At 45.1% G+C, this 24747-nt stretch overlaps 1 protein-coding gene across 2 annotated transcripts in view; it reads right to left on the bottom strand.

The window, feature by feature from the left end:
• The window catches only part of LOC108887575 (MTSS I-BAR domain containing 1), a 45654-nt gene that overhangs the window by 9044 nt on the left and 11863 nt on the right, over positions 1–24747 (bottom strand). Inside the window, exons 4-14 of one of the 2 annotated variants that reach the window (XM_018683017.2) lie at positions 11135–11219; positions 9923–10014; positions 9579–9653; positions 9269–9280; positions 5814–5971; positions 5484–5591; positions 5242–5339; positions 4457–4682; positions 2971–3225; positions 815–982; positions 98–254 (exon numbers count right to left, since the gene is read on the bottom strand). In XM_018683017.2, the coding sequence (XP_018538533.1) occupies positions 98–254; positions 815–982; positions 2971–3225; positions 4457–4682; positions 5242–5339; positions 5484–5591; positions 5814–5971; positions 9269–9280; positions 9579–9653; positions 9923–10014; positions 11135–11219 (1434 nt within the window). The remainder of the gene's footprint in view (positions 1–97; positions 255–814; positions 983–2970; positions 3226–4456; positions 4683–5241; positions 5340–5483; positions 5592–5813; positions 5972–9268; positions 9281–9578; positions 9654–9922; positions 10015–11134; positions 11220–24747) is intronic. The other variant, XM_018683018.2, reaches the window with a different exon arrangement.

The raw sequence follows: 24747 nt of genomic DNA on the forward strand, positions 1-24747 counted from the left end.
TCTCTCTTACTCTCCCTCGTTCTCTCTCTGTCCTTGTTCTGCCTCTCTTCCTCTTCTTCCCTCACTTTGTCTTTCTCTGGTGTATGAGTGTGCGTACCTTGTGAGGGGATGGTGTCCTCGGAGCAGCAGGGTGTGTTGGTTTGGCTGCTGTAGCCACTGGAGCCCTGCAGCGAGTCTCTGCTGGAGCCGTGGATGTCCAGCTGAAGGCCTCGGGCCAGTGCTCGGGCCAGCTCCTCATGGGCCTCCCTGTCCTCCTGCCACAGTCAACACACATGCACACACATTATTCATCTGTGCTTTCTGGTTACTCTGCATTTTACTGTGAGAAATATTTTTTACATCATGATGTATAATAAAAACAGTCTAACCACATCTCTTCATTTATTGTTTTTGTTTTTTCTGTATTCATGTGTAGGTGGAAACTTTTGGAAACACATTTCATGTTAACTGTGAGTTTTATGTATCTATCTCTGATGATGTTTATGTGAAATTGACCTTTGTGTATCAGATTAGTGCTGATTAACGCACATGACATGAGGACTGAATTCCCTGCACAGCTTTTGTAACCATTTATCTGTATAGAAATGTACTTGCCTGATAACGTTGTACTCAATAAATCTACATTATATCAGACTGTCAAGACTAGAGTGAGTTATTTAAGTTAGTTATTCCTAGATTATTAAAAAACATGCCTGAAATGTCAACCCACTGTCTGTTTGGATTTGTTTTACTCCAAAGCTGAATGTGCATCAGAAGACCTGTTTGACTTTCACTGAAACTACAAAGTCTAGTATTTTTCAAATCCACCTCTGACCTTTGCTGATGTCACAGAGTGGCCTCCTTTAACCCCTTGTGGCTCCTCCCCTGGTGTGGTGACATCAGCACTCTGATGGCTGCTGGGATCTGTAGTCTCTCTCCTCTCCTTGCTCCTCTTCAGGGTGTTAACCATTGGCTGGTCATATGGGCCTGGTTTGGCCCAGTCCTGCACAGAGACACATAATTCATGAACTCAAATCGTTGACCACTCATCAGTAACCCTAACCCTAACGCTGATGGAAATGCTAACCCTAACCCTAACCCTAATGGAAATGCTAACCCTAACCCTAACCCTAATGGAAATGCTAACCCTAACCCTAACCCTAATCCTAATGGAAATGCTAACCCTAACCCTAACCCTAACCCTAAAGGAAATGCTAACCCTAACCCTAACCCTAACCCTAACCCTAAAGGAAATGCTAACCCTAACCCTAACCCTAATGGAAATGCTAACCCTAACCCTAACCCTAACCCTAAAGGAAATGCTAACCCTAACCCTAACCCTAATGGAAATGCTAACCCTAACCCTAACCCTAACCCTAATCCTAATGGAAATGCTAACCCTAACCCTAATCCTAATGGAAATGCTAACCCTAACCCTAACCCCTAACCCTAACCCTAACCCTGAAGGAAATGCTAACCCTAACCCTAACCCTAATGGAAATGCTAACCCTAACCCTAACCCTAACCCTAATGGAAATGCTAACCCTAACCCTAACCCTAACCCTAATGGAAATGCTAACCCTAACCCTAACCCTAACCCTAATCCTAATGGAAATGCTAACCCTAACCCTAACCCTAACCCTAATCCTAATGGAAATGCTAACCCTAACCCTAACCCTAAAGGAAATGCTAACCCTAACCCTAACCCTAAAGGAAATGCTAACCCTAACCCTAACCCTAACCCTAATGGAAATGCTAACCCTAACCCTAACCCTAACCCTAATGGAAATGCTAACCCTAACCCTAACCCTAAAGGAAATGCTAACCCTAACCCTAACCCTAATGGAAATGCTAACCCTAACCCTAATCCTAATGGAAATGCTAACCCTAACCCTAACCCTAACCCTAATCCTAATGGAAATGCTAACCCTAACCCTAATCCTAATGGAAATGCTAACCCTAACCCTAACCCTAACCCTAAATGGAAATGCTAACCCTAACCCTAACCCCTAACCCTAACCCTAACCCTAAAGGAAATGCTAACCCTAACCCTAACCCCTAACCCTAACCCTAACCCTGAAGGAAATGCTAACCCTAACCCTAACCCTAACCCTAAAGGAAATGCTAACCCTAACCCTAACCCTAATGGAAATGCTAACCCTAACCCTAACCCTAATGGAAATGCTAACCCTAACCCTAACCCTAATGGAAATGCTAACCCTAACCCTAACCCTAACCCTAACCCTAACCCTGAAGGAAATGCTAACCCTAACCCTAATCCTAATGGAAATGCTAACCCTAACCCTAACCCTAATGGAAATGCTAACCCTAACCCTAACCCTAACCCTAATCCTAATGGAAATGCTAACCCTAACCCTAACCCTAAAGGAAATGCTAACCCTAACCCTAACCCTAATGGAAATGCTAACCCTAACCCTAACCCTAACCCTAATGGAAATGCTAACCCTAACCCTAACCCTAACCCTAATCCTAATGGAAATGCTAACCCTAACCCTAATCCTAATGGAAATGCTAACCCTAACCCTAACCCTAACCCTAATCCTAATGGAAATGCTAACCCTAACCCTAACCCTAACCCTAATGGAAATGCTAACCCTAACGCTAATGGAAATGCTAACCTTAGCTTTCATTAACCCTAACCCTAACCAAAATAAATGACAAAAATGAATACAGAAATTAAGACCTGTTTTATTATAGTAGAGAGCAGGTTGAAGGAGAAACAAGGCTTTCTTACTCATAAGTGCCCACAGTGTTATATTAACTCGTTATTATGAAGCTGACAAACTGATGTGGAAATGGGATGAAAGGAAACAGCAGACTAATGACATTTATCCTTGTAGTGTTTGTGTTGCTTTCAAATTGAGCAAAGACGACAGGACATAAGAAATAAAGCTAAACCAAAACAAGGTGGAAAAAGATCAAGGAACTGAAGGAAAAGGAGGCCATGATCTGGGAGAATGAGGACCAAACCTTCCAGGATGGGACTCTGGATGATGGGATCGTTCCGAGCCCCGAGGGGCTGAGCGGAGGGAAATCTCCTGACTGGCCGGAGCCTGAGCGAGACCACGGCCACGTGGGGGGAACGGACGAATAGGAGGGCGAGGAGATGGGAGAGGTGGAGGAGGAGGAGTAGGTGAAGTATGGAGGGTGGAGGTGGGTGTCCTGGGCCTGCAGTACCGCTCCGTGCAGACAGAGGGCAGCATGATGGTCAAAACCATTTGACAACTGAGGATGGAGTGGATGAGGGAGAGGCAGAAAAACAAAAATTAAAGGTGACGGTTATGACTGTTGAGGATGTGAAAACAATGCACAGAGCAGAAGGTGCTACATTCTGCACAAGGAGCGAGGTAACGGGCTCTGTCTCTTCCTTTGAGTATAAAATATAAGTAAGTAAAAACTCCATGTAGCACCTTCAAACACAAAATGACAAAAACAGATCAGTTGAATGTTTGACGATGGCCCAGTCAACCAAAAAGCCTCAGGCAGGTAAGTGTGTGTGTGTGTGTGTGTGTGTGTGTGTGTTTGTTTCACATGTAGATGTTCACCTGTTGTATCGCAGAGCAGGGCTCAGGGTGTGAGGGTGAGGAAGAGGAGGAGGAGGAGGAGGAGGAAGGCTCCTCATTGACAGACTGAGAGGGTACAGGCGACACACACGACTGCAGCAGAGCCCCACACACACACACACACACACACACACACACACACACACACACACAGTCGACAGTTTGCAGGATGCACAGACAGAAGCCAAGAAAACAGGTGAAACACAGAGAAACAGAAAAAAGCAGAGGAAGCATGACAGAGGTTAGTGATAAACGCAGTGTAAATCAGACCAGCACAGTCACTGCCAAGCAGAAGAATTAGCCAGAATAAGCACGAACAGTGACAGCAGCAGCTGTGGCAGCACAAACAGGAAGAGTTAATGAAGCAGGAGCAGGTTCAGCAGGTGGAATGAAGAGATAAAGGCTGAGATATGTGTAATAAGAAGAGAGAAACCCTGTGTTCAGCTCTGGTCTGTAACAGTATTAACATTCAAACTGTGTGCTGTCAATACTGAGGTAATGAGTAATATTTACATCCACGTCAATAAAATAAGAGATTAACATTTTGTGAGATTAAAGTCAGAAAGAAAAAAACTTGGATATTCTCTGAATCTGTACATTTTTTCTTATATGACTTTAATCTCAGAGAACATTCAAGTTTTCAAGTATCTTTAATCTCAGAAATATTCCCTCCCTCCCCTGGATCTGTATACGTCATCTTAACCCACTTCTCTCCGTCAGTGACGGTCCTCAAAGCTATGGTTAGAGTAAGAAGTAGAGGAACTGTAAAAATGTGTGTGTTTCTATCATTTTGAGCAACATTTTGTTTATGAAAGGTGATTTATAAATCACGTTTAATCAGTCAATCAAACTGAAATACTCTGACACCTGGCCTACACGTATGAGCTCCTTACCTGTGAGGTTTCTGGAGGCATGGGCGAGGGGGACTTGGACTGGAAGGCGTCCTGGGAGATAAAGCCAGAGTCGTGGGAGGAGACTGACGAGAGGCGGGCGGGCGTCTGCTGGGGCAGCACCGAGGAGGAGGAGGAGGAGGAGGCGCGGTAACGGAAATGGGAGGTGGGAGAGTGGCAGTGTGAGCCGCTGGAGCGAGAGTCGCTGCTGTTCACACTGTTCAGGCTGCTGTGGGACGCAGAGGAGGAGGGGGGGTGTTAGAGAGAGGAAACTTCAACTCTTCAGGATTCCTAAAACAGGAGGCGCTGCAACATGACACTGAACACTGCACAGATTTACAGTCGACGCTTCACACACTCATATTTCACAATACCTGATGAGAAAACTACATTAAAGAGCCAGTTCAACATTCAACATCACTCTTATGTCTGATCATGTCTGTCCATTAACGTTAAAGTTATGTCCAGCAGGTGGTTAGGTTAGCATAGCTTAGCATAAAGACTGGAATCAGGGGGAAACTGCTAGCCTGGCTCTGTCCAAAGGTAACAAAATCCAACCATGAGCACCCCTGAAGTTCACTATTGCTCACAGCCTGGATAAAGTAAGGCTGGGTGATACAACAGTAATATTTGATATGGTGGCCATATCATCCAGCCCCCAGTCAACACAAACTGCAGTTGCAGCTCTGGACCACAGGGAGGCAGTATGACACAGGCAGGACAGAAGATGGGCGGTATCAGTTTGTTGCAGAGGTTTTTCAGGGATTTCTGCTGCCATGGTAACCAACCTGCACATGCTGGACTTCCTGGATACGGTGGTGCTTGGCGACGAGGGCGGAGTTTGGTAGGACCAGGTGCACTCGGAGCCCTTCAGGTCTACAATTACCTGGAGAGAAAGAATCAAAGAGGTTGTTTTATTTATATAGAAAAGCAACAGAACACCACCTTCTATTAGCTGTAACAAAATAAGGACAGAAACTGAGACATAGTGAGAACAGAGTGTTTGATAAACCCTGGCCTGTGCTCAGACCTGCTCGCTGGAGGCCGGCAGCTTGTGTGGGTCCATAGTTAACGCCTTCAGGTCGTCTGTCAGAGTCTGGAGGTGAGTGATCTCCCCCAGCATGGACATCTCCTCCTCCTGACACACAAACAAACATCAACAGGCTCCAAATGAGTGAACATACAGGTGGATCATGATGAACTGCAACCATTATAAAACCACTTTCCAGGCCCTCAGGGAGGCAGACGTTACATTTCACAGTCACACAGTTGTTGTTGTTCTACTCCCAAAATCCCTGATTTCCTCTCATGTCTTTCTTTCCCGCTCAGTGGGTGTAAACAGTTTGGATGCGTCACTGACCACAACAGGCCTCAGCATGGAGACGAAGCAGCAGAAGCGACTCCTCTCCTCCACCAGCGCCTTCCTCACCGCCTGCTTCTCCGTCTCCTCCAGCAGCAGGTACTTGTCACTGACGTCCTGCATGGCGCTGTCCAGCTGAGGCTGGAGGTCCCCACGGCCTGGATGCACACACAGACCACAGACACACAACAATGAAAAAATGATCAAGTTGAAACGACTTCCAAACCCCACAGAGTTTCAGTTTACTCTAACTCACGTCTGAGAAGCTGAAAGCAGAGAATGTTTGTGAGTTGTTGCAGGACCTGGGCCTTACTCTCCATGTTATTGAGGATAAATGATTGAAAAAGAATCTTTGGAATCAGTGCAGCATTAAGAAAGAATAGTGAACTCGGCCAAGTGAAGTGCTGGTTTTATCCACTGACAACATTATGGACAGGATTCCTACAGAGACAGAGCTTTTTATTAAAGAGTAAAATCCTTTCAGTTTGATCAGAAACATCTCTATATATCTCCACCAGACTCCATTGACAAAAACAGGAATTTTACAAAGCAGGACACAGGAGCTGCTGGAATACAGCTGCCTCCATCTGTTTGTGTGTTTGTGTTACTGTGTGGTACTTTTACTTATATAAAGGATCTGATCACTTCCTCCACCACTGAAAGTCACACAGTAAGACAAACAAACCAACAGAATGAGGGAGCAGTATCCCAGAAACTCCCGTTTTCTGCTCGGTAAAATTCCTGATTCCTGATTCCTGAGTCTGGTAGTGATATATAGTAATGTTTCTGGTTCAACAAAAACTTCTTCTTATTAACCAGCTGTGAGATGGTGCAATCACTAAACAGAACTTGAGTAACAGAGGGAACGGCCTGTTCTCAAACTACACACACTCCATCTCTTCAGAACAGCGGTTCGAGGCCACAGACCATTAAAGAATGAAAAGAGTTGATCAGGCCGTCCCGCCTGGAAACAACCAACCACTGGCATCCAATTAAAACACAACACACATTATTAGAAGGGTTATTAATTATCTTCAGACGTCTGATTACAAAACAGCCACATTTCCAATCACACGGCTGCAACTTGAAACACGTTAAATTTTTAACCATGGTCAAATTTGATTTGAGTCCCACACACACTGTCCTCCTAAGCTGTGAGTACCAAATGTGGATTAATCCACCGCTGAAAATAGTCCCAAACAAATGCAGTATTTGTTAAAAACCACAGTGTCCAGCTGCGTCACACAGGTTTCTCTTGAGAATCAAACTATATGTTTGTGAGCTGTTTAAAGATCTTCAGTGGAAACAAATGAGTTCAGAGCTGAGAGCCACACAGAGGGTAGAGAGGTCAGGAAACAGCGACAGTGCCAATGTTCTGTCTGACCACATCACATCTGAAAGCTGGAAACGAATGGATCATTTCGTCACTGATTGCCGACAGACTCTCTGAGACGATCATTTTGTTCACTCGTCCTCTGCACTTCAGGACCGACATAAACATGCAATTAAAGTTCTTCGCTCCTCCAGTGAGCTCCAGGGCTGGGTTCAGTGGTCAGGACAGAGCTCTGTCTGCGTTTTCCAGGCAGAAGCCTCAGCGTTAAAGCGAGGAGAGAGCTGGCTGAGAGAAGCTGAGAGAGACGGGAATGTAATGTTCTGGTTTCCCACAGAATTCAAGCATCGTGATGATTCTCTGTTTCTCTTCTTTGTCTTTCTCCAACTCTAGATCAGTTTCACTTCTCTTCAGTCTCGTTTTTCTTGGTGAGTGTGTGTCCACTGCACATGCAGCAGCAACAATTACTGGACGTTTATCCAATTAACACGCAGGTAGTCTAAAAACTAGTTTGAATGAGAGAAGCCTACAGCTGTTATTTCCCTCATTTCATATCCTCGGCTGCTCGTCTCACTCTCAGGTTGTAGGTAAAGGTTGGAAACATTAATGAAGTTGTTATTCAAAACTGTTTGTGTCTCTTCCACAGAGTTGAGTTAATCATGTTTAAATTCAGTTACCTGTGACAAGATATGAGAAAGGATTCAAATTCACTGAGTGTATTTTGATATCAGATTTGGATTTAGAACAAATTAGTGACTTGGACCATTTACATGTATACATGGTGTCTTGTTTCCATGATGTTTAAGAAGTCAGATTACTGCAGGAAGTCACTGTATCCGGATACTTACACTAAAGGAAACTCTGTCCCGTCTTCCCTCCATCTCTCTCTCATTAAATTCATTTGGTTTTTCCCTCCCTCTCTCGTTACATTCATGTCATTCATGTCGTCGTCCCTTCTCCTCTCCCCTCGTGACGCTCACTAACGTGCAGAGGGAGTTTCCTCTCGTGCAGTAATAAGAGACTGGGAGGACCCGAGGACCGAAGCTGCCCGACCACATCTGAGGTTCCTGTGGGGTCACTCCCGGGTCCTGTTTATTTAACTTTAAAGGCTCATTTCAAAGCTGGAAGCCATCGATTCCTTTTGTCAGCAGCAACAACAAGCTTTTGTTTCCAATCATAATAAGTCTGGTTTTTGTACGATGATTCAGACGGGAACTACTCGTTCTGAAAGCACAAGAGTTTCCCTGTTTACTTGTGGTTCTCTGCAGCTCAGTGGGAAGAGCAAAACATCAACACTGACATGAACCACCTCAAAAAGAACAAAACCACTCATTATTCTCAGCTACCAGGACACCGGAGGGGGAATTTCATTATCACTTAATCTGAAACTTCATGTCTTGATAAATTGTTTGGTCTGTGAAAAACATTTTCCTACAGCTCAACGTGACATTTACTAATAAAGCCTTCATTTGTTCAACAAACACTCTAAAGTCCAGTTCACTTTCCAAACAGGAAGTCCTCGTGTTGGAGCAGCTGGAACCAGACCTTTTTAGTTTTTGGAAAACTGAGATTAACAATGAACAATTAATCCATTAGCAAAACAGTTGCAGATTAAGGTTTGACTGTCCCTCGGGCTCAGACGTTTTCAATTAGTTTTTAGTTGTCGAACTGACCCCAGGTCAGTTTCGGTTATTTTCTGGTAGCAGATGAATAAACACTGTGCTCTTCCTTTAGCTCAGAATCACTGTTCAGATCGTCAGTGCGCTGCTTCATGGTTAAGTCAGTGTGGTAGCTTCGTTGTGTTGTGGCTGGATTGAGTCACATTGTCGTGTCATGTTTTACAAAACAAGCTGGGAAACCTTCCTCTTTGACGACTTGTTTAGTGTGGCTCCGCTCTTGGCTGTGTTGGGGCTTTGGGGTTATGTGAGTCACTCAGACATCTAAACAACGTGGGAACATATTTCAGCTGACCGAGGATATGAATCTAAAAAGACGGATGTCTGATGGAGGGCTGAACGTTTCAGAGGAGCACAGGTGTGCCGAAACCAGCAGAACTTCCTGTCTGATAGTCTCCCTACTGTCTGTGGTGATCACAGATCTCAGACAGGTGGGTGTGTAAACTTACCAAATACATCAGCTGGGCAGAGCAGAGCATGATGGGACATCGTCAGAAGGCGAGGCAGTGAGTTGGAATGAGAAGGAAAAAGAAATATGACATTAATTTAAAATTCTCTCATGTCTTCATCCAGTTACACCCTTTAAATAACACAGCAGATTTAATTACCCTCTGAATCCCACTAATGGTTTAATTCTAACTGAGTCATATTAAAGTATTTCCAGCCTTTCAACACTCTCATAACACTTGTGTTATTACAAATGTGTGACTTTAAAGCAGCATTTCATCCTGTTGTGGAAACAGACCAGAGATGACAAACCTTTCTTTGCTTTCTTCTGCAGCTTCAGAGTGTCTGAGGATCTCTTCTTGATCTCCTGACGGGCCTTCTTATACTCTGTACAACACACACACACATACAGACTGATGAGAACAAGAGATGAAAACAAACACACACCTAACAGATTCAGTACGTAAGAATTCTCATCAGAGAGCAGAGGAACAAAGAGTCCTGCAACAGATGGTGATCTACCTGAAAAACTGTGTGCAGGTGTACCGACGAGAACTGGTACACGAGCTAACAAAAGGGGGGCTAGTGAGCATCCTCACAACTATAGTGAGTCTGACGTGTGTGTGTTTTTGTGTGTGTCTTGTGTGTGTTTGTACCTTTGGCGTGGTCTTTGTCCAGAGTGTTGGCTACTCTCTTCCACTCCTCCATCTGCTCCTGTAGAGGGTTGATCAGACAGTCCAGAAACACCCTGGAAACACAAACACACAGACATAAACACACACCGATCAGAGCTCTGTGTGTGTGTGTGTGTGTGTGTGTGTGTGTGTGTGTGCACTACCAGGCTGAATGCCTATGGAAGTTCCTTAATGACAAAACAAAACAAAAATGACATGTAAACACAGGCAGACCAGGTTGAAAATGGTGGATCGCCTCCTCCTGATCAGGACTGAAAAAGGAGTGAATGTATCTCAGGGTCTGCTGTGACATTGACAGCGCAGGTGGTGCTGTGTCAGGTGTGATGAGGGCTTTTCACTGGACCGTCATGCTGAGGATGGGGCTACACCTGAGAAGGTAAAGCTGCTGATTTACTGGTCAAAAGAAGCTGCAAGTAACACGAGGAAATCAAAAAGCTTCTGAAGGCGTCTGAGCTGATCTTCAAACAACATGTGACTAGTATTGTCATTATCAGGAGAGGAGACATCCTGAAGGCAAAATGCAGGGATTACATCTCCCATATACACCTACACATCCCATGGAGGACAGCGCTGGGGTGAAGGACGTCTGGGACACTTTGCTTAGCTGCAGGAAATAGATGGATGTTTGTCATGTGGGTGTTTGCTGTGTGTGGCCTGTTTACATCTTCCAGTTCTACTGAATGTGTGTTTTCTAACTCAGCTGGAGGTCTCATCTCCTCATTTCAATCTGACTGGCTCTCTCCCTCCATACTGGGAGAGTTAATGGACTCATGCGGAGAAAGGAAGATGAGGAAGAGAGGGAGGACGGAGCTCGGTCTGAAGGAGAGAAGGTGAGGGAGAGGAGACAAAGAAGCAGGAGGAGAGAGGAGATGAAGGACTGAGAATATCAGGATGAAACAGAAAGGAAGGGAGAGTGAAACACAGCCGCCTCAAGCAAGAAGAAGATGAGTTATCCATCAGATGAGTCGGGTCCACAAAGAAAACAAACAAATAATGAGAATAAAACTGATCTGGGTCATGATTTTTACTGATACAGGCGGAGACAGAGGGAGAGAGCAAGATGGAGGATGGAGAGCTGAAGCAGGAGGGGGAGGAGCAGGTTGCCATGGAGAGCTGGGAGGAGATGCTACACCTGTTCATCACACACACACACACACACACAGATCTACTCACATGGAGAACTGGCGGAGTTTGGCCTCAATGCTGCGGTGCCTCATGCACATCCTGGTGAGAGCTGAACCGATGTCCCTCGTCCCTCCTGAAAACACACACACACACACACACACACACACACACAATCTGTCAAACTGTGGCTGCAGATCAGTCAAAGGTTTGTGACACTGATGCTGAAAATAAAAGGAAAAGCTTAATCCATACACACGAATGTTGTCACCGAACAACCAACTGATCAACCCTGAAAACAATCAGCAGATTCATTAATAATCATCAGCTGCAGTCGCTGATTCCAGATATCTGTGTATGAATGAACTGGGAGCGTCAGTGTCTCACAAAGCTAACGATGAAGAAGTGACCAGCATTTTCATTTCAGCCGTCCTCTCCTCACACAGGCAGGTGTAACATGCACTAATATGTCTCTGAGAGGTAAAGACCAGAGGATTACACGCACTCTCTTTGGCTTCACAGGTTACCATCATCTCCACTACAGCAGCTCTGCATCTGATAGGGATCCGGTGTGTGTGCCTTGCTCAAGGACACTCCAGCGGGGTGGGAACGAGCCCATCTGAGATCTGACTGTCAGAGCAGCAGAAGCTCCACAGGCACCCGCGAGGAGCCCAGATGGTCTTCCTCTCTCTCCCCCAGACAGACACTCCCTCCTGGGGAAGAGTTCACCAGACCTCAGCCTGTCAGCCTGGAGCTCCGACAGCACCTCCAACACTCACACACGCTCATGGTTGGATTCCTGCACATGACAACCACATCCACTCCCAAACTACAACCTAAACTTCATCCACCTTCTTCAGCTCTAAAGAAAAATACAAACAGTTTGATCGTTATGTTAAAATCAATAAACTCACACTTAGTCTTTAACTTGTTGTACTACAGAATGCATTACGTCTATGAAATGTCCTCACAAGTGTAGTTTACAAACGAGTGTGTGTGTGTGTGTGTGTGTGTGTGTGTGTGTGTGTGTGTGTGTGTGTGTGTGTGTGTGTGTATGTCTGGGGTGGGGTAGTGAGCACTGCATTGCACCACTGACACCTCTTCCTCTCCTCTGCTCTTCCCTCCTCTCCTGTCTACATGTTCTCTTCCTCCTCTCTTCCTCCTCTCTATCACTCTCTCCTCCCGTCTCCTTTCGTCTCGTCAGCCTCCTGAGAAGGTGCAGAGACCGGGAGTCATCTAATAAAATGATTTAATAAAATAATATGACTGTCAGTGACCGACTCTGGTGGAGAAAAAGATTCAGCTTTTCTTATTTTTTATTTTTGTTTTGTTATACATTTTGAATTGAAATCAGTTTTATTATTCTGGTTATCACAGCTTTAAACTCTCTTACACGTCCTCCTGCTCACTGAGGCTCAGAGCCGTGGTAAGTACAGATTTGAGGTACTTGTACTTTCCGATGGTGTGGTAGTTCATCACCTCACAGCAGGAAGGTTGTGGGTTTGAAGCCGGTCTGTGTGGAGTCTGCACCTTCTCCCTGGTTTCCTCCCACAGCTCAGCTGGCGACTCTAAATTTGCCACAGGTGTGAATGTGAGCCTGAGTGGCTGTTTGCCCTGTGACAGGCCGGAGACCGGTCCAGGGTGTCAGGAGGGACTGGCTCCAGACCTCTCTGTGACCCTCTGGGATAAGCATCATCACTAATAGATGGATGGATTTAGTGCTTTTTATTCCGTCATGGTGAAATCCTTCCTCAGTAAAGCAGCCAAGCCACCTCTCTCTCTTCACACGTCATCCTTCTCTTTCCTCTCCTCCCCTTTCCTCTCTTTGCTTAATTCGCATCCTTTCCCTCGCTCTTCCTCCCTCCACTCTTCTAACCTTCAGACGAGGTGTTACCTCCTCTCTTCACAGCTCGTCTCTTCCTCTCTGCTGCGCTCCTCTGAGAAACAAGGTGTTATACTTATGTACCAGTCCAGGCTAAATTCCCATCAGCCAGCAGGGCACCAGTGACCCACTGCAGACAAAACAATCATTTTGTGGAGGCAGCGCAGTGAGTCAGTGCTTTTAAAGGATGATATTATTCAGAATTGCTGTGTTTAAGTTCCTAGTGGCAGAAACTGCTCTCTGGAAAAGATGTTGAAAGTTGAAAAGCAGACGTCTAAATGAGCCTGGTTTCAAAGGTTTTATGAGTCAAACATGCTGTGAAGTTCCTCGTTTCTTCTTACTTTACAGCTGCAGGACGTGAACTAAAGACGGGCACAAGTGCAAAGAAAACGTGCACTTTCACTGGGCGACTGTAGCTCCTGAGTTTTCCCAGATCTATTCAAACACTTGGCGTCTGAGGTGCCGGGGCAGGTTTTCCACAGATGCTGTCAGCCCGGGTTCCTCGACCTTTCTGGACCCTGTTTTACTGTACGTCCTGCAGGACCTCAGCAGTTAGAGTATGAATAATTTTCTACCACTGCAGGATTTTTATTGCTTTCATTTTTAGGAGCCAGTGCTGATAATATTAGCTGCTACAATTTAAATTTAGGCCAAGAGCTCCAGTTAACACTGAGGCTGAATAAGAATCTTTCAAATGTGTCATTCAAATGTGACACTATATTTGAATGAGATTTTCAAGAGCCTGGACAGAGCTCCGAATGACTTTCACAGAAGTTCTGTTTAAAAAATATGAAGAAACTTCCAGTGTTGGACTCTGTGTGAGCTGAACCCACACAGGGTCCCAGCACCGAGCCTGGAAACCTGAGCTTTAAACTGAGAAATGATGCAAAGTGGAAACAAAGGGAGGATGACAACTCAACATGATGGTATTCCTCACAGCGCCAAGAAGCTGCCCGGACAAGTCTTCAGCAAATACATGACACTGCACTCTCTTTAAAATCAGTTCTCCTTTAGATACAAACCAAGCTATTTCTTTTGGTGACACAATTTCCTGGTATTAGCAGGAACCATATTAGCACATTTCCTGCAGGGTCAAATCAGTCAATTATTTCCTGGTCAATTCAGCTGATTGACCCGACTGTGGCCCTCTCACACTGGGCCTGTGTGTGTGTGTGTGATGACTGGCATTGAGACCCAGTTGACCCAATTTATTGGGACAGAGCAGCGTCTCTGTCTGACCCACAGCCGCTTCACTCTGATCTCGGCTGCAGCTGCAGACTGAACGGCCTCGAGGCTCCACAGCAGCTCATCTGCATGTGAGGCCCAACACGACCCGCTCATCCCCTCAGAGGAAGACCTGACCACGTCAACGTGCAGGAAACGAGCCATTAGTCAACATCAAAACAGTGAGAAGAAGAGATACGAATTAGAGCTGTACTGATACTGGGGCAATGAGACACCATAAAATCTTAATGTTAAAAAAAGACTTCCTGGCTTCATAAAAAATCCCCAAATTTCCTCCCAACTGAATTTCAAAACATGTTAACATATGGGAAACACTGAATGTTGGAACATAAAGGATGGGATAGAAATAGAGAGGCCACCCTCTGCTCAGTCTTCCTTGGATAAGCGATGGTTTAACAGAGCAGCTGAAATCTGCAAAATGCCTCTGTGAAGCAGAGCTGGGTCTCCTTCAAAATCTGTAGAAACTTCTGCCAAAACGATAAACAGCTTTTCAGCAGAGATACTTCGAGGAACAGGCTCATCTCATCTTTCCATAAAAACCATGTTTTCACTGAACAAAAGAGGAAAAAGCTCTCAGATGTTAAAAGTCGTCCAAACACAAGCTGCCAGATAAGAACTCAGTCTAAATATATTCTGTCTACAATCTGCAGAATTACGACTGAAATAAGGAACTGATCAAACAGTAAGTGCAGCCATCCACTGAATGTTGATTTAAACTCGTCAAACCCCCGCCCTGTTGACCCCTCAGACGACTACCTCCTCCGTCGTCTCAGCCACCCCTCACATCTATCTGTATCTAACAGCCAGCTGCTCCCGCTGTCTAAAGGTGTGTTCAAACTGAAGACAAAGAAAACTTCTTCCTTGATTTCTTCAGGCAACGTGTCTCCTCCAGACCTGCACACCCCCCCTCTCTCTGTGCTCGTTAGGTTTTGGGAAAAACACAAATTTTCCCTCCAGTTGTGATAAATTTGTTCCTCAGAACTAAAGTTGTGACTCCTGACAGGTCTCCGTCAACCTGTATCCAACTGCACTGACTAATTTGCTTTGAGCTCAGTCTGAACACACACAGTGCTCCACTACCCTGAATGACCTTGAGAATCAAATGAGTGAGACTGAGCACCGTGTTCGAGGGTCTTCATGTCAGAGGGTCGATGACATTTCTTTATTTTCTCAGCGTGTAATTCCCAAATCAGGAAAATGACTGCATCAAACCCACACCGAGTATCAAGAGCGATTATTCCGAGACGATAACCTCACCGTCTCAGAGCTCTCGGCGCTGTAACCGGAGGACGGTGTCGTGCATCAGCGTGCTGTCGAGCTCCACAATGAACAGTAGGTGACCTGGAATCTAAGACTGGAATTTAAAGCCCGTCTCCCTCCGTCCGACTGGGATGTGAACTCAAGCCGTCACATTCCCCCAGGAGGAGCTGCTCCACACGAACACTGGGGGAACTGGGCTGAGGAACCGGAGCAGCTGAACACACACACACACACACAGTGGCCTAGCAGGACAGGCAGTAAATCACTGTCCTGTAGTACGAGACTATATTTCTTGTCTTGTTGCTACAGGGAGGTTATGACTGGAGAGCTATTTTTGAGAACTGGTTCATGAGGGAGGAGAGAGGAGAGGAAGAGGAGGATGAAGGAAGCACAGAGGACAGATGGGAGGAAACGTTAGAGGAGAAGGAGAAGACAGGAGGATGGCAGAGAAAAATGAAACATATGTTAAAATCTGTCAGATATTTCTGCAGGTGGCGCTCTTTTCTCTATATGCTGACTATAGCAGTTCCAACAGCTAAGATGCTAATGCTAATTATCCAGCTCTTTTTCTCTTGTTTAATCTGAGACACAAAGCGAATAACAGTGAAATGATCGGGTGAATGACAGCTTCATATTTCAGTGTTGCAACTGTTGCATCAGAGCTAACAAACCTTACAGTTCACATTCATTTACATGTGCGTTTAAACATACCACAGCCACCTCAACCATCAGAGAGGAAAACTGTAACTATAACTTCCACAAAAAACTTTGGACGTCAGTCTGCTGTCGCCTGGCAGAGCTAAACCAGTCAGGTGATGGTCAGTGTTAAAACAGCTGCGTAGTGTTGCCTGGTGGTTGCATCAGTCAGCATCTCTCTCTCTCTCTCTCTGTCCATATAGCCAAGGTCACTCCACCACTTCAACATGTCTCACGTGTCAACAAGCAGCAGAGGTGTCGCTGCCGCCAATCTCTTTAACGCAGAGGCACGAAACACCAACTTATAGCTAATTAGCGGCACGTCGGAGAGGTCACATTCAGCTCAGCTGCGAGGAGAGTAAGACGCTGTTTCCCCAAAGCAAACATCGACTCATATTTAACACCAACTCCTCCACCATGAATAGAAGTGTTTCTTTAAAGGAATCTTCAGCTACTTCACTTACAGCTGCAGCAAGTAGCTGCTGCACTCTGCACTGAGGGATATTTCACCTCTCAGGCTAAAAAGATCGATTAGTCATATTCTCACAATGTCAATATGAAGCAATGAAACGTGGGAAACCAAAGTTTCAATATGAGCCATGGAGGCAAAATGAAATGCTAAAGTGAAGTTTAACTGGGTGATAATGTCTCCATCCCTGTCACATCACACACATCTAAACACTTGTCGGCATTCACCTTTAACTAGGTTACAGTCAGAGGGAGGTGGGAGTTTTTGGCAAGTCCCCGTTAGAGGAGTAAACAGAATTCCTTGCAGCTCCTGCGGGGCGACGAGGTCGTACGGTCCAGGAATACCACACACAGAACCAGGGAGGGGAGCAGTCCAGAGATGCCTGGCAGTGGAGGCTGCAGTCTTAGGATTCCTTCTGCCAGAGTGTGTGTGTGTGTGTGTGTGGTGTTGGGGGGGTTACAGTAGAGTCTTGGGATTCTTTAAATAGGTGGATATTCCTGGGAATATCTCCCCTCTCTGGTTACGTCCTGGAGTTAGAGCGATGGATCAGTTTGCTGCTGTTGGGTTTTGCTCTCGGGTGTCGGACAGTCAGCGTCGCCTCATCTCTGACTTGATGGATGATCCTCAATAACCAGCCTTTCACAACGACTTGTTTTAAAAGTCTTCAGTGCAGGTTAAAGTTTGAGCCTGTGTTTGTGAGGACGATCGTTCTGCCTGAAAGAGCTGCTCACTGATCAGTCTTGTTTCAGGGGACAGATTTTGTACATCAGCCCACGTATCTGTTGACCTGTTGCTGTGGTAGCTGGTGTCCTGGGGGAGGGACAGGGTTGTCACAGGCAGTGATAACTGTCAATCACGAGCAGTGAGACAGCTGCTCTCCAGTCAGCTGCTCTGACCTGCTGCAGGTAGATAACACAGATCATATCTTTGTTGAGTCTAATGGCAGCGCCCTCTGCAGCCATGAGCCCGTCCCTTTCTTAACCAGAGCGCCGACTGTGAAGCCTCAATCAAGGGTTAAAACTTAACTGATGTACAGTTCAGCATCAGTCTGAACTCTCTGGTCTGATTCCAGCAGTTTAACCTGCTGACTCTCACTCAGTCAGAGGGAGATCCAACCTGAAGAACCACAGTTACACAGAGGAACAACAGGTGTTCAGGCAGCAGAGTGGGAACGACAGAGGCTGCTTTCTCCCTGTTACAGGTCAGTGAACCATCACAGTGAATCTGAGGCTGAGATTTTAGGGTACAATAGTTAAACAAATAAACTGCAGCATCACTTGTCTTGTCATCTGCCAGCAGCAGATTAATCGTCCTCCGAGGAGCAGGGGATGAATATTTGGGGAGATATTCATGGATCGAGGCGAACGGCTCGGTTACTTCTCCTCCTCTGACAGCTGAGAAAACAGAGCAGCTCAGAGGAGGACGCGGAGACGAACCAACCTCCCTCAGCCATCAGGCCTTTCACACACTGCTCGGTTACTCCCCTCACACGCACGCTTAACGAAGGCTGACCACACACACGTGAGGCGGGTGGAAACACGCTTCGATCTGCAGAGGAACAGGAATGCAGAAACAAGATCCTGTTGATATCAGACGCTCTTTAATCCCCACATTTTAAAACAAATCCAACAGTATTGTCCGCAGCCTCGACAGATTTCAGCCAACACACACACACACACACACACACTCTTTGAACTGAGACTAAAACAAAGTAAAGTGAGCGTTTGATTTGTTTGACCCGAGCTGCTGCCAGCCCCCCCAAGCGAAACCAGAGCTCTTATTTCACCACTAATCTGTATTCTGAAAGCGTTGGCAGGCTGACTGTGTACACCCACTGCCCTCTGTGTGTGTGCCAGAGAGCTGGGCCTGTACCTCAGTGCTAAAAGCCTGTGCCACCTCAGACTTGGACCTGGCCTGTAAAGACGCTGATGCTGCTCAGGCTGTTTGAAAACGATGACGCATCCTGCGCTGCAGCAGAAGCAGACACAACAGTCACCTTAAGAGCACAAAACTGTAGTTTTCTACAAGGGTTTTTGTATCAAGGAGATCCTTGTGTAACCAGAAGCAGCTGTTTTATCACTGGGCTCAAAGACACCAGACTCCATTGACGGAAAAGAGGAATTTTACCCCACAGATCACAGGAGCTACTGAAACCACTGCCTCAGTCTGTTAGCTTGTTTGTGTTACTGCGTGGTCCTTTAACAGATCTCAGAGCCTCCTCCACCACTTAAACACACAATAACACAAACAAGCTAACCAATGGAGGCAGCAACAGACCAGCAGCTCCTGTGTTCTGAGGTAAAATGACTGCTGTCATCAGTGGAGTCTGGTGGTGATGTGACGGCTGTTTCTGGTTTAACAGCTCTCCATATCTGAGGATCTGCAGTTGTATTATCACAGCTTGAAACACTGGTGTGAAAAGTGTTCGGGTGAACGCGCCGCCATGTTTCGATCCACCGCTCGGTGTTTTCTACACTCAGTTGTGTATTTTCATTATTACATCATTAAATCATCTCGCAATGATTCATGCAAAACAAAGCGTGTCAGTGTCTGAGAGGTTTTGCTGTAATTATCAGCAGCAGCAGAGCTGTGCAGCAGCGAAGCCAAGTCAACGTGTTGACAGTAAACAGCAGCTACTAAAGCACAGAGAAGAAGGAAGACATTCAAACAGACAGAGGTAATAACAGTGGGTGAGGTGTCTCTTTGTAGCTCTACCTTATCTTCATATACACAAGGCGAAGCACTTAGCGTAAATTGCACACACACACACACACAGAGCTGATTACCACATCCTATTAAAGACTCCTTGGAGAAAAGCAACAGTCTCTTCTCTCCTTATTCAAAGAATAAAACTGATGATGGAGGAGGAGAAGTCCTGCAGCACAGGCTGACTGACTGCACTGTAATATCATAAAAGGTGGAGGAGACCAAACACACATAAAATACACTGACTGTTCCTTTAATGCTGCATTTATATCAAACTGTTAATATATAACTTTAGCTGACAGAAGCTTGATGACGGCTTCATGTGTGTGTGTGCATGTTGTGTTTGTAATGAACTGTGCGGGAGGTCTGTGTTGACAGTGGTGATTTTGCCTGGGTACTCAGGTGTGTGTGTGTGTGTGTGTGTGTGTGTGTGTGTGTACCCAGAGCCTGTTCGGGCAGATCTCTTTCTTCACTGATTGGTTGTCGTCTGTTAAACCAGACATACTTTGATCTTCCCATTGCTCCCTGGAGATGGGGAGACGCACACCGCCATCACACACACACACACACACACACACACACACACACCACCATTTCTCTGCCAGCATGTAAACCAACTGTGAATTAACCGTCGGCACATCATGTCCCTCCCACAGCCCTCCAGAGGAACCTGGTTTTTTCCTGTCTGCCCAGCAGTCGTCAGCAGTGTAGTTAGCCGGTGGGCGGGGGTGGGGTGGGGGTTACTAGGATACATGTGCCAGGTTTTTGTTGCCAAAGCTCTATGAGCACTGGCTCATCATCTACAAAATGTTCAGCCTCTGCAGTGAAGAGTTTACTGTCGGTCAAACACGTGGGAGAAAAGTGCGTCGCATCCTAAAGTCTAATATTCACTCTTTTTTTAAACTCCATCTTTGGTCTCTACCGACTCCTGAGTCAGAGTCATCTAATACACTGCAGTGGAAACCATCAAACAGCAGGTAAAGGTCATGGAGTAAGACCACAGGTTCAGTTCAGGAGGATTAGATGAAGTTATCGGAGACTGAGTGACAGAGAGGAGCAGGTACACAGAGTTCATCTCTGCAGCGGTGAATTATTTAACAGCCGCTCAACCTTTACAAATGGCTCTGACCTCCTGCTGGTCACCACCACAACCACCGCTCTGCAGGGACAGACGCTACCCGTCTCCTACGACTGGCTTCTCTCCGCGTCTTGTTTTTATTTCTTCTCCTTTTTAAGGTCTTCCTCACTCCCTCTGTTCTCTCCATTCATCTCGACATGGATGTGAAAATACACAATAAGCAAAGTCTGACTCTTTCTTTCAGTGATAAAACCAAACTCTATGAATCTCTATTACGCCCGTGAGGCAAATCCATCCCTCCTTCCTCGCCTGTCTCCTCAGAGACCTGCACAACGCCCGAGTCCAGACCTGCAGAGGGAGCGCTCAGTTATTCCCTCTGATGCTCCCTCAGATGGGTGGGGCCTCATAACTAATTAGAAGCAGTTTGTGCAGGAGATGAAAAGAACACACACAGTCTCACCTGCTGGGTACCCCTGCTTAATAATTCAAACACACCCTCAGGCTGGCTCACACAGACACCAGGTATATTCCTGTGTGGAGACAGTACAGACACGGAGCTGTGGGATTATGAGAAATGAAGGATTATCACCAGTCATCTGGTCTGATGTGGTGGTAAACAAAGTGCTTTGTGCTTTCTAATGTAACATATTTGATTTTGTCCTTCTGTCTTGTTTTTCCTTTGACTTACTTTTCATGTATTTAGTTGAACACAAACTACCAAACATCTGATGATAAACGCTCAGTAATGATTCCAAACCATTACTCCAAAATGTCAACTTTTCAAAAACAACAAAAACAGACTGATTTAATCTAAAGATTTGAAATGATTCTGTGTTTTAAAAAGGTTTTATGAGTCTATGGTTTAGAGAAATCTTGAACAGAAGCATGTGAAGTTTTTTTCCACTTACAAATCTGAGAACACAAAATTTCCAAACTAATGCCTGAATTTAAATAAAATTTACCAGTTATCCAAGCATCAACCTGCACCAGCTGTTTAACTGGAGGCTTCATCCATGTACATGAACTGATGTACAGTAAGTCTACACGGTCGCCTGCACTCGCTCCATGTGTGTGATAATGTGTGTGTGTTTCTTCACATTCTGCGTGACGTCAAACCAGGCAGCTGCTGCTGTTGCCGTGGCGATGCCATACCATAATGAGGCCCTTTAAGACCACACACTGCTGCTGCTGCTGGCAGTCACTTCAGCTCTGCTCTCACATTAAACAGCACAGGAGACGAGGAACACCTGGAGCCTCATTTAGAAAACTGACCTATGATCAGATTTAAAACTCAGACACTGAGACTCCTCAGCTCAGACCTGGTGCAGGTTTCTGCTCCGTGAAAAGACTCTGAGCCCCTTTCTGAGTCTCTGAAGACACTTCCCAAATGATCCCAGAGGACATTCTGGGTAGGACTGTAGCAGCTTTGGTCTCTGGCCCAGTGTGAACCAGTGTTACCACTGCAGCTTTATTGGTCCTAACAGTTCCCAGCATTAACGCAGAGGAAGCTGCATGAAACAGCATGTACTGCATTTTCTGCACAAACACGAGGAAAGAGGTTTCACTGCCGTCACTTCATACAACAATATTTTCACTGCAAGTTATGATTTCATGAATCTAAATGTTTAGAAGTAGACAAACTGAGAAACATGAAATGGACACTTTTGTTTCTCACCTGTCTGGACTTGACTCTGATTCAATCTCAGCCTTGGACTTAATCCCACTTGGACTCAGTTTTGACTTGACTTCATCCTGGACTCATACCTGACTACATACTCAAACTGTTCATACTTGGACAGGGACATAAGTGGTCCTGACTGCAGCCCTGATCCTGGGATCCTGGTTTTGGCCAGAACAGACCACAACTCCAAGACTCTTTTTGACTTTCATTTGTGCTTTTCAAAATATTTAAGAAGTGTTGGACCCTGATAAGATGACAAATACCCAACACTGTTATTGGGAAAGGAAAAATCCAAACAAGTTGTAGTTTCATCCAATTCTCTCTGATCAGTCTGCAGCATTTTAGTTTTTCCTTCTGGGATTTTTCTCCACTCATTAGGTAGAAGAAACTAGTCTGTTTCCTCCTCTACAACAGATTTAGTTAAACATCACCACTAAATGTTTCTATTAAAAAAAGTCCTCACTTGATCATTCTCAGGGTCTTTCAGCAAAAAATGGCAAACGTCTTCAGCGCTGCGGGAGGTTATCTGCAGGAGACGCAGAGCTCAAGAATGAACAAATGTTTCCTCTGAATTTTTCTAAGCTCCCTCTCAATCAAACAGCCGTGAGCAGGCAGGTTCGTAGCAACAGGAGTAAATAAAAATAGTGATAACTGTTCTGAGCAGTGACATGTCACGGCCTGTGTTTGTGAACGTTTGACCTCAGCGGTGGAGAAACCTCAGATATATGAGACTGCTGTGACTCGGCTGGTGGGATGAAGAATCTGGAGCTGGAACAGAAGAACGGAGAGTTTGGTTTTACAGTAACTTCAACCTCCTGACTCGGGTCCAGTTTAAGCTTCTGACATCAGCCTCCTCAGGATAATATGTCCTGTGATGTCTGTTAAATTAAACTCTGATCCTGGTACAACTTTGACTTTTCTGGCCCTTCGATTTTTTGGGGGTGTTTTTTCTTTTTGTGGGTAACGTTACAGAGCCGTGTAATAAATTGCTTGAGATTTGTCTTTCCACTGCCTGAAAGTATTTTGAAGAAAAATCTCTTTATTGGGCACAGATGTTTGTGGTTTTGGTTGTTTTCACAAACACAACCTGCAGTTTTTTTGGTCTTGTCTGTAATTAATTCTTCTATTTCCGTAAACTTTTGGCCACTTCTTCCGTACGTTTTTCGGCGTCTAACTAGTCCCGCACACTTTGTGCTATTAAAACCATTCAGGTATCAAAATGTTCAGCTCATTCAGGACATTCCTGCTTCTATACAACTTTTTGATCTAATGCTTGTATGATTTTATACAAATTTTGAAGGAATTGGGAGCTTTCCCAATCCCAAGGTTCCCGGTTCGATCCCCGCTTCAGACTCTGAAATTTCACTGCACTTTCTGCCGTGAAAATGTTTCACTTTTTACGCTTTTCACTGTTTTGCTTATTCAACTTTTTATGCTTTTATGCTATTTTGCTATTTACAACAAGTTTGCTAGTTTGCAGTTTTACTTCCACTACAATTGATTGTAACACCTTGCAGTACCCTGTGGTTTTCCATGGCGCAACAGGTAGCGTAGTCGTCTATGAACCTTCAGAGTGCTGGTTCGAGTCCAGCAGTGGCCTCAGCACTTCAGGCTGTAGAAACCGTTCTGCTATGAAAATCTTTCACTTTTGAAGCTTTTTACTGTTTTGCTTATTCCACCTTTTATGCTTTTATGCTATTTTGCTATTTTACTACTACAAGTCATTGCAGCACCACACAGCAGCCTGTGGGCTTCCATGGTGCACTGGGTAGAGCAGTCGCCTGTGAAGCATGAGATTGCTGGTTCGAGTCCAGCAGTGGACGGGTGGTTATAGCTTTTGAAAAAAATAATACGAATAAAGATTTGAAGAGGAACAGTGCGGATGCTTGGAGCATTCACACACATTTTCCAAGGGAAATGCATTTTCTCTCCTAATAATTGGACATTTCAAAAATCTGAGTGAAACTACAATAATCTCCCACATGTTACTTACAGTGGCCTGCAGAGGACATTAGTCATATTCATGTGTGAATATATGATAACTCAACAAATAAAATATGAACTAGGTGAAAGTGCACATTCACTCTGATTAATGCATTCATTTTTAATTTTACAGATATCTCATGAGCTTTTGGGAAGATTAAATATTGATCCTCATCACTTTGATTTCATCTGTGATCAAGTTCTGCTTCTAACAATCTAAAAGGTAACAGATCATTTTACATTTCAGCTCGTTTCTTATGAGAACATGTACATTTTCAGGCTGCTGTGACCTCTGACCTTTTCTTTACCGGCTACCTCTCACTAGAAGTCATCACGTTTATTGTGCTCTTGCTGCAAATGGTTCATTTAGAATCAAAATATGTTTGTTAGGATTTGTTTTAAGCAGCAGCAGCTTACAGTGAAACTCCAGTTTCCTACTGGACCCTGAAGTATGGGGGCACATGTTGTATGTAGCTACAGTGTGTGTACAGAATCATGAGGGAAGATAAACCAGGCAGGGAAACAAAACAAAGACAAGTATCATGTAAATAAAAGAGGGACAGAGGTGGAGAAAGTGTCTGGACTCAGTCAGATGTGTGACTGTACAGAGGGATGTTCACGACTTACATCACAAGCTCTACATACAACACTGCATCTCCAGCCA

Source organism: Lates calcarifer, linkage group LG3, assembly GCF_001640805.2.
Source record: "Lates calcarifer isolate ASB-BC8 linkage group LG3, TLL_Latcal_v3, whole genome shotgun sequence".
Classification (NCBI taxonomy): domain Eukaryota; kingdom Metazoa; phylum Chordata; class Actinopteri; family Centropomidae; genus Lates; species Lates calcarifer.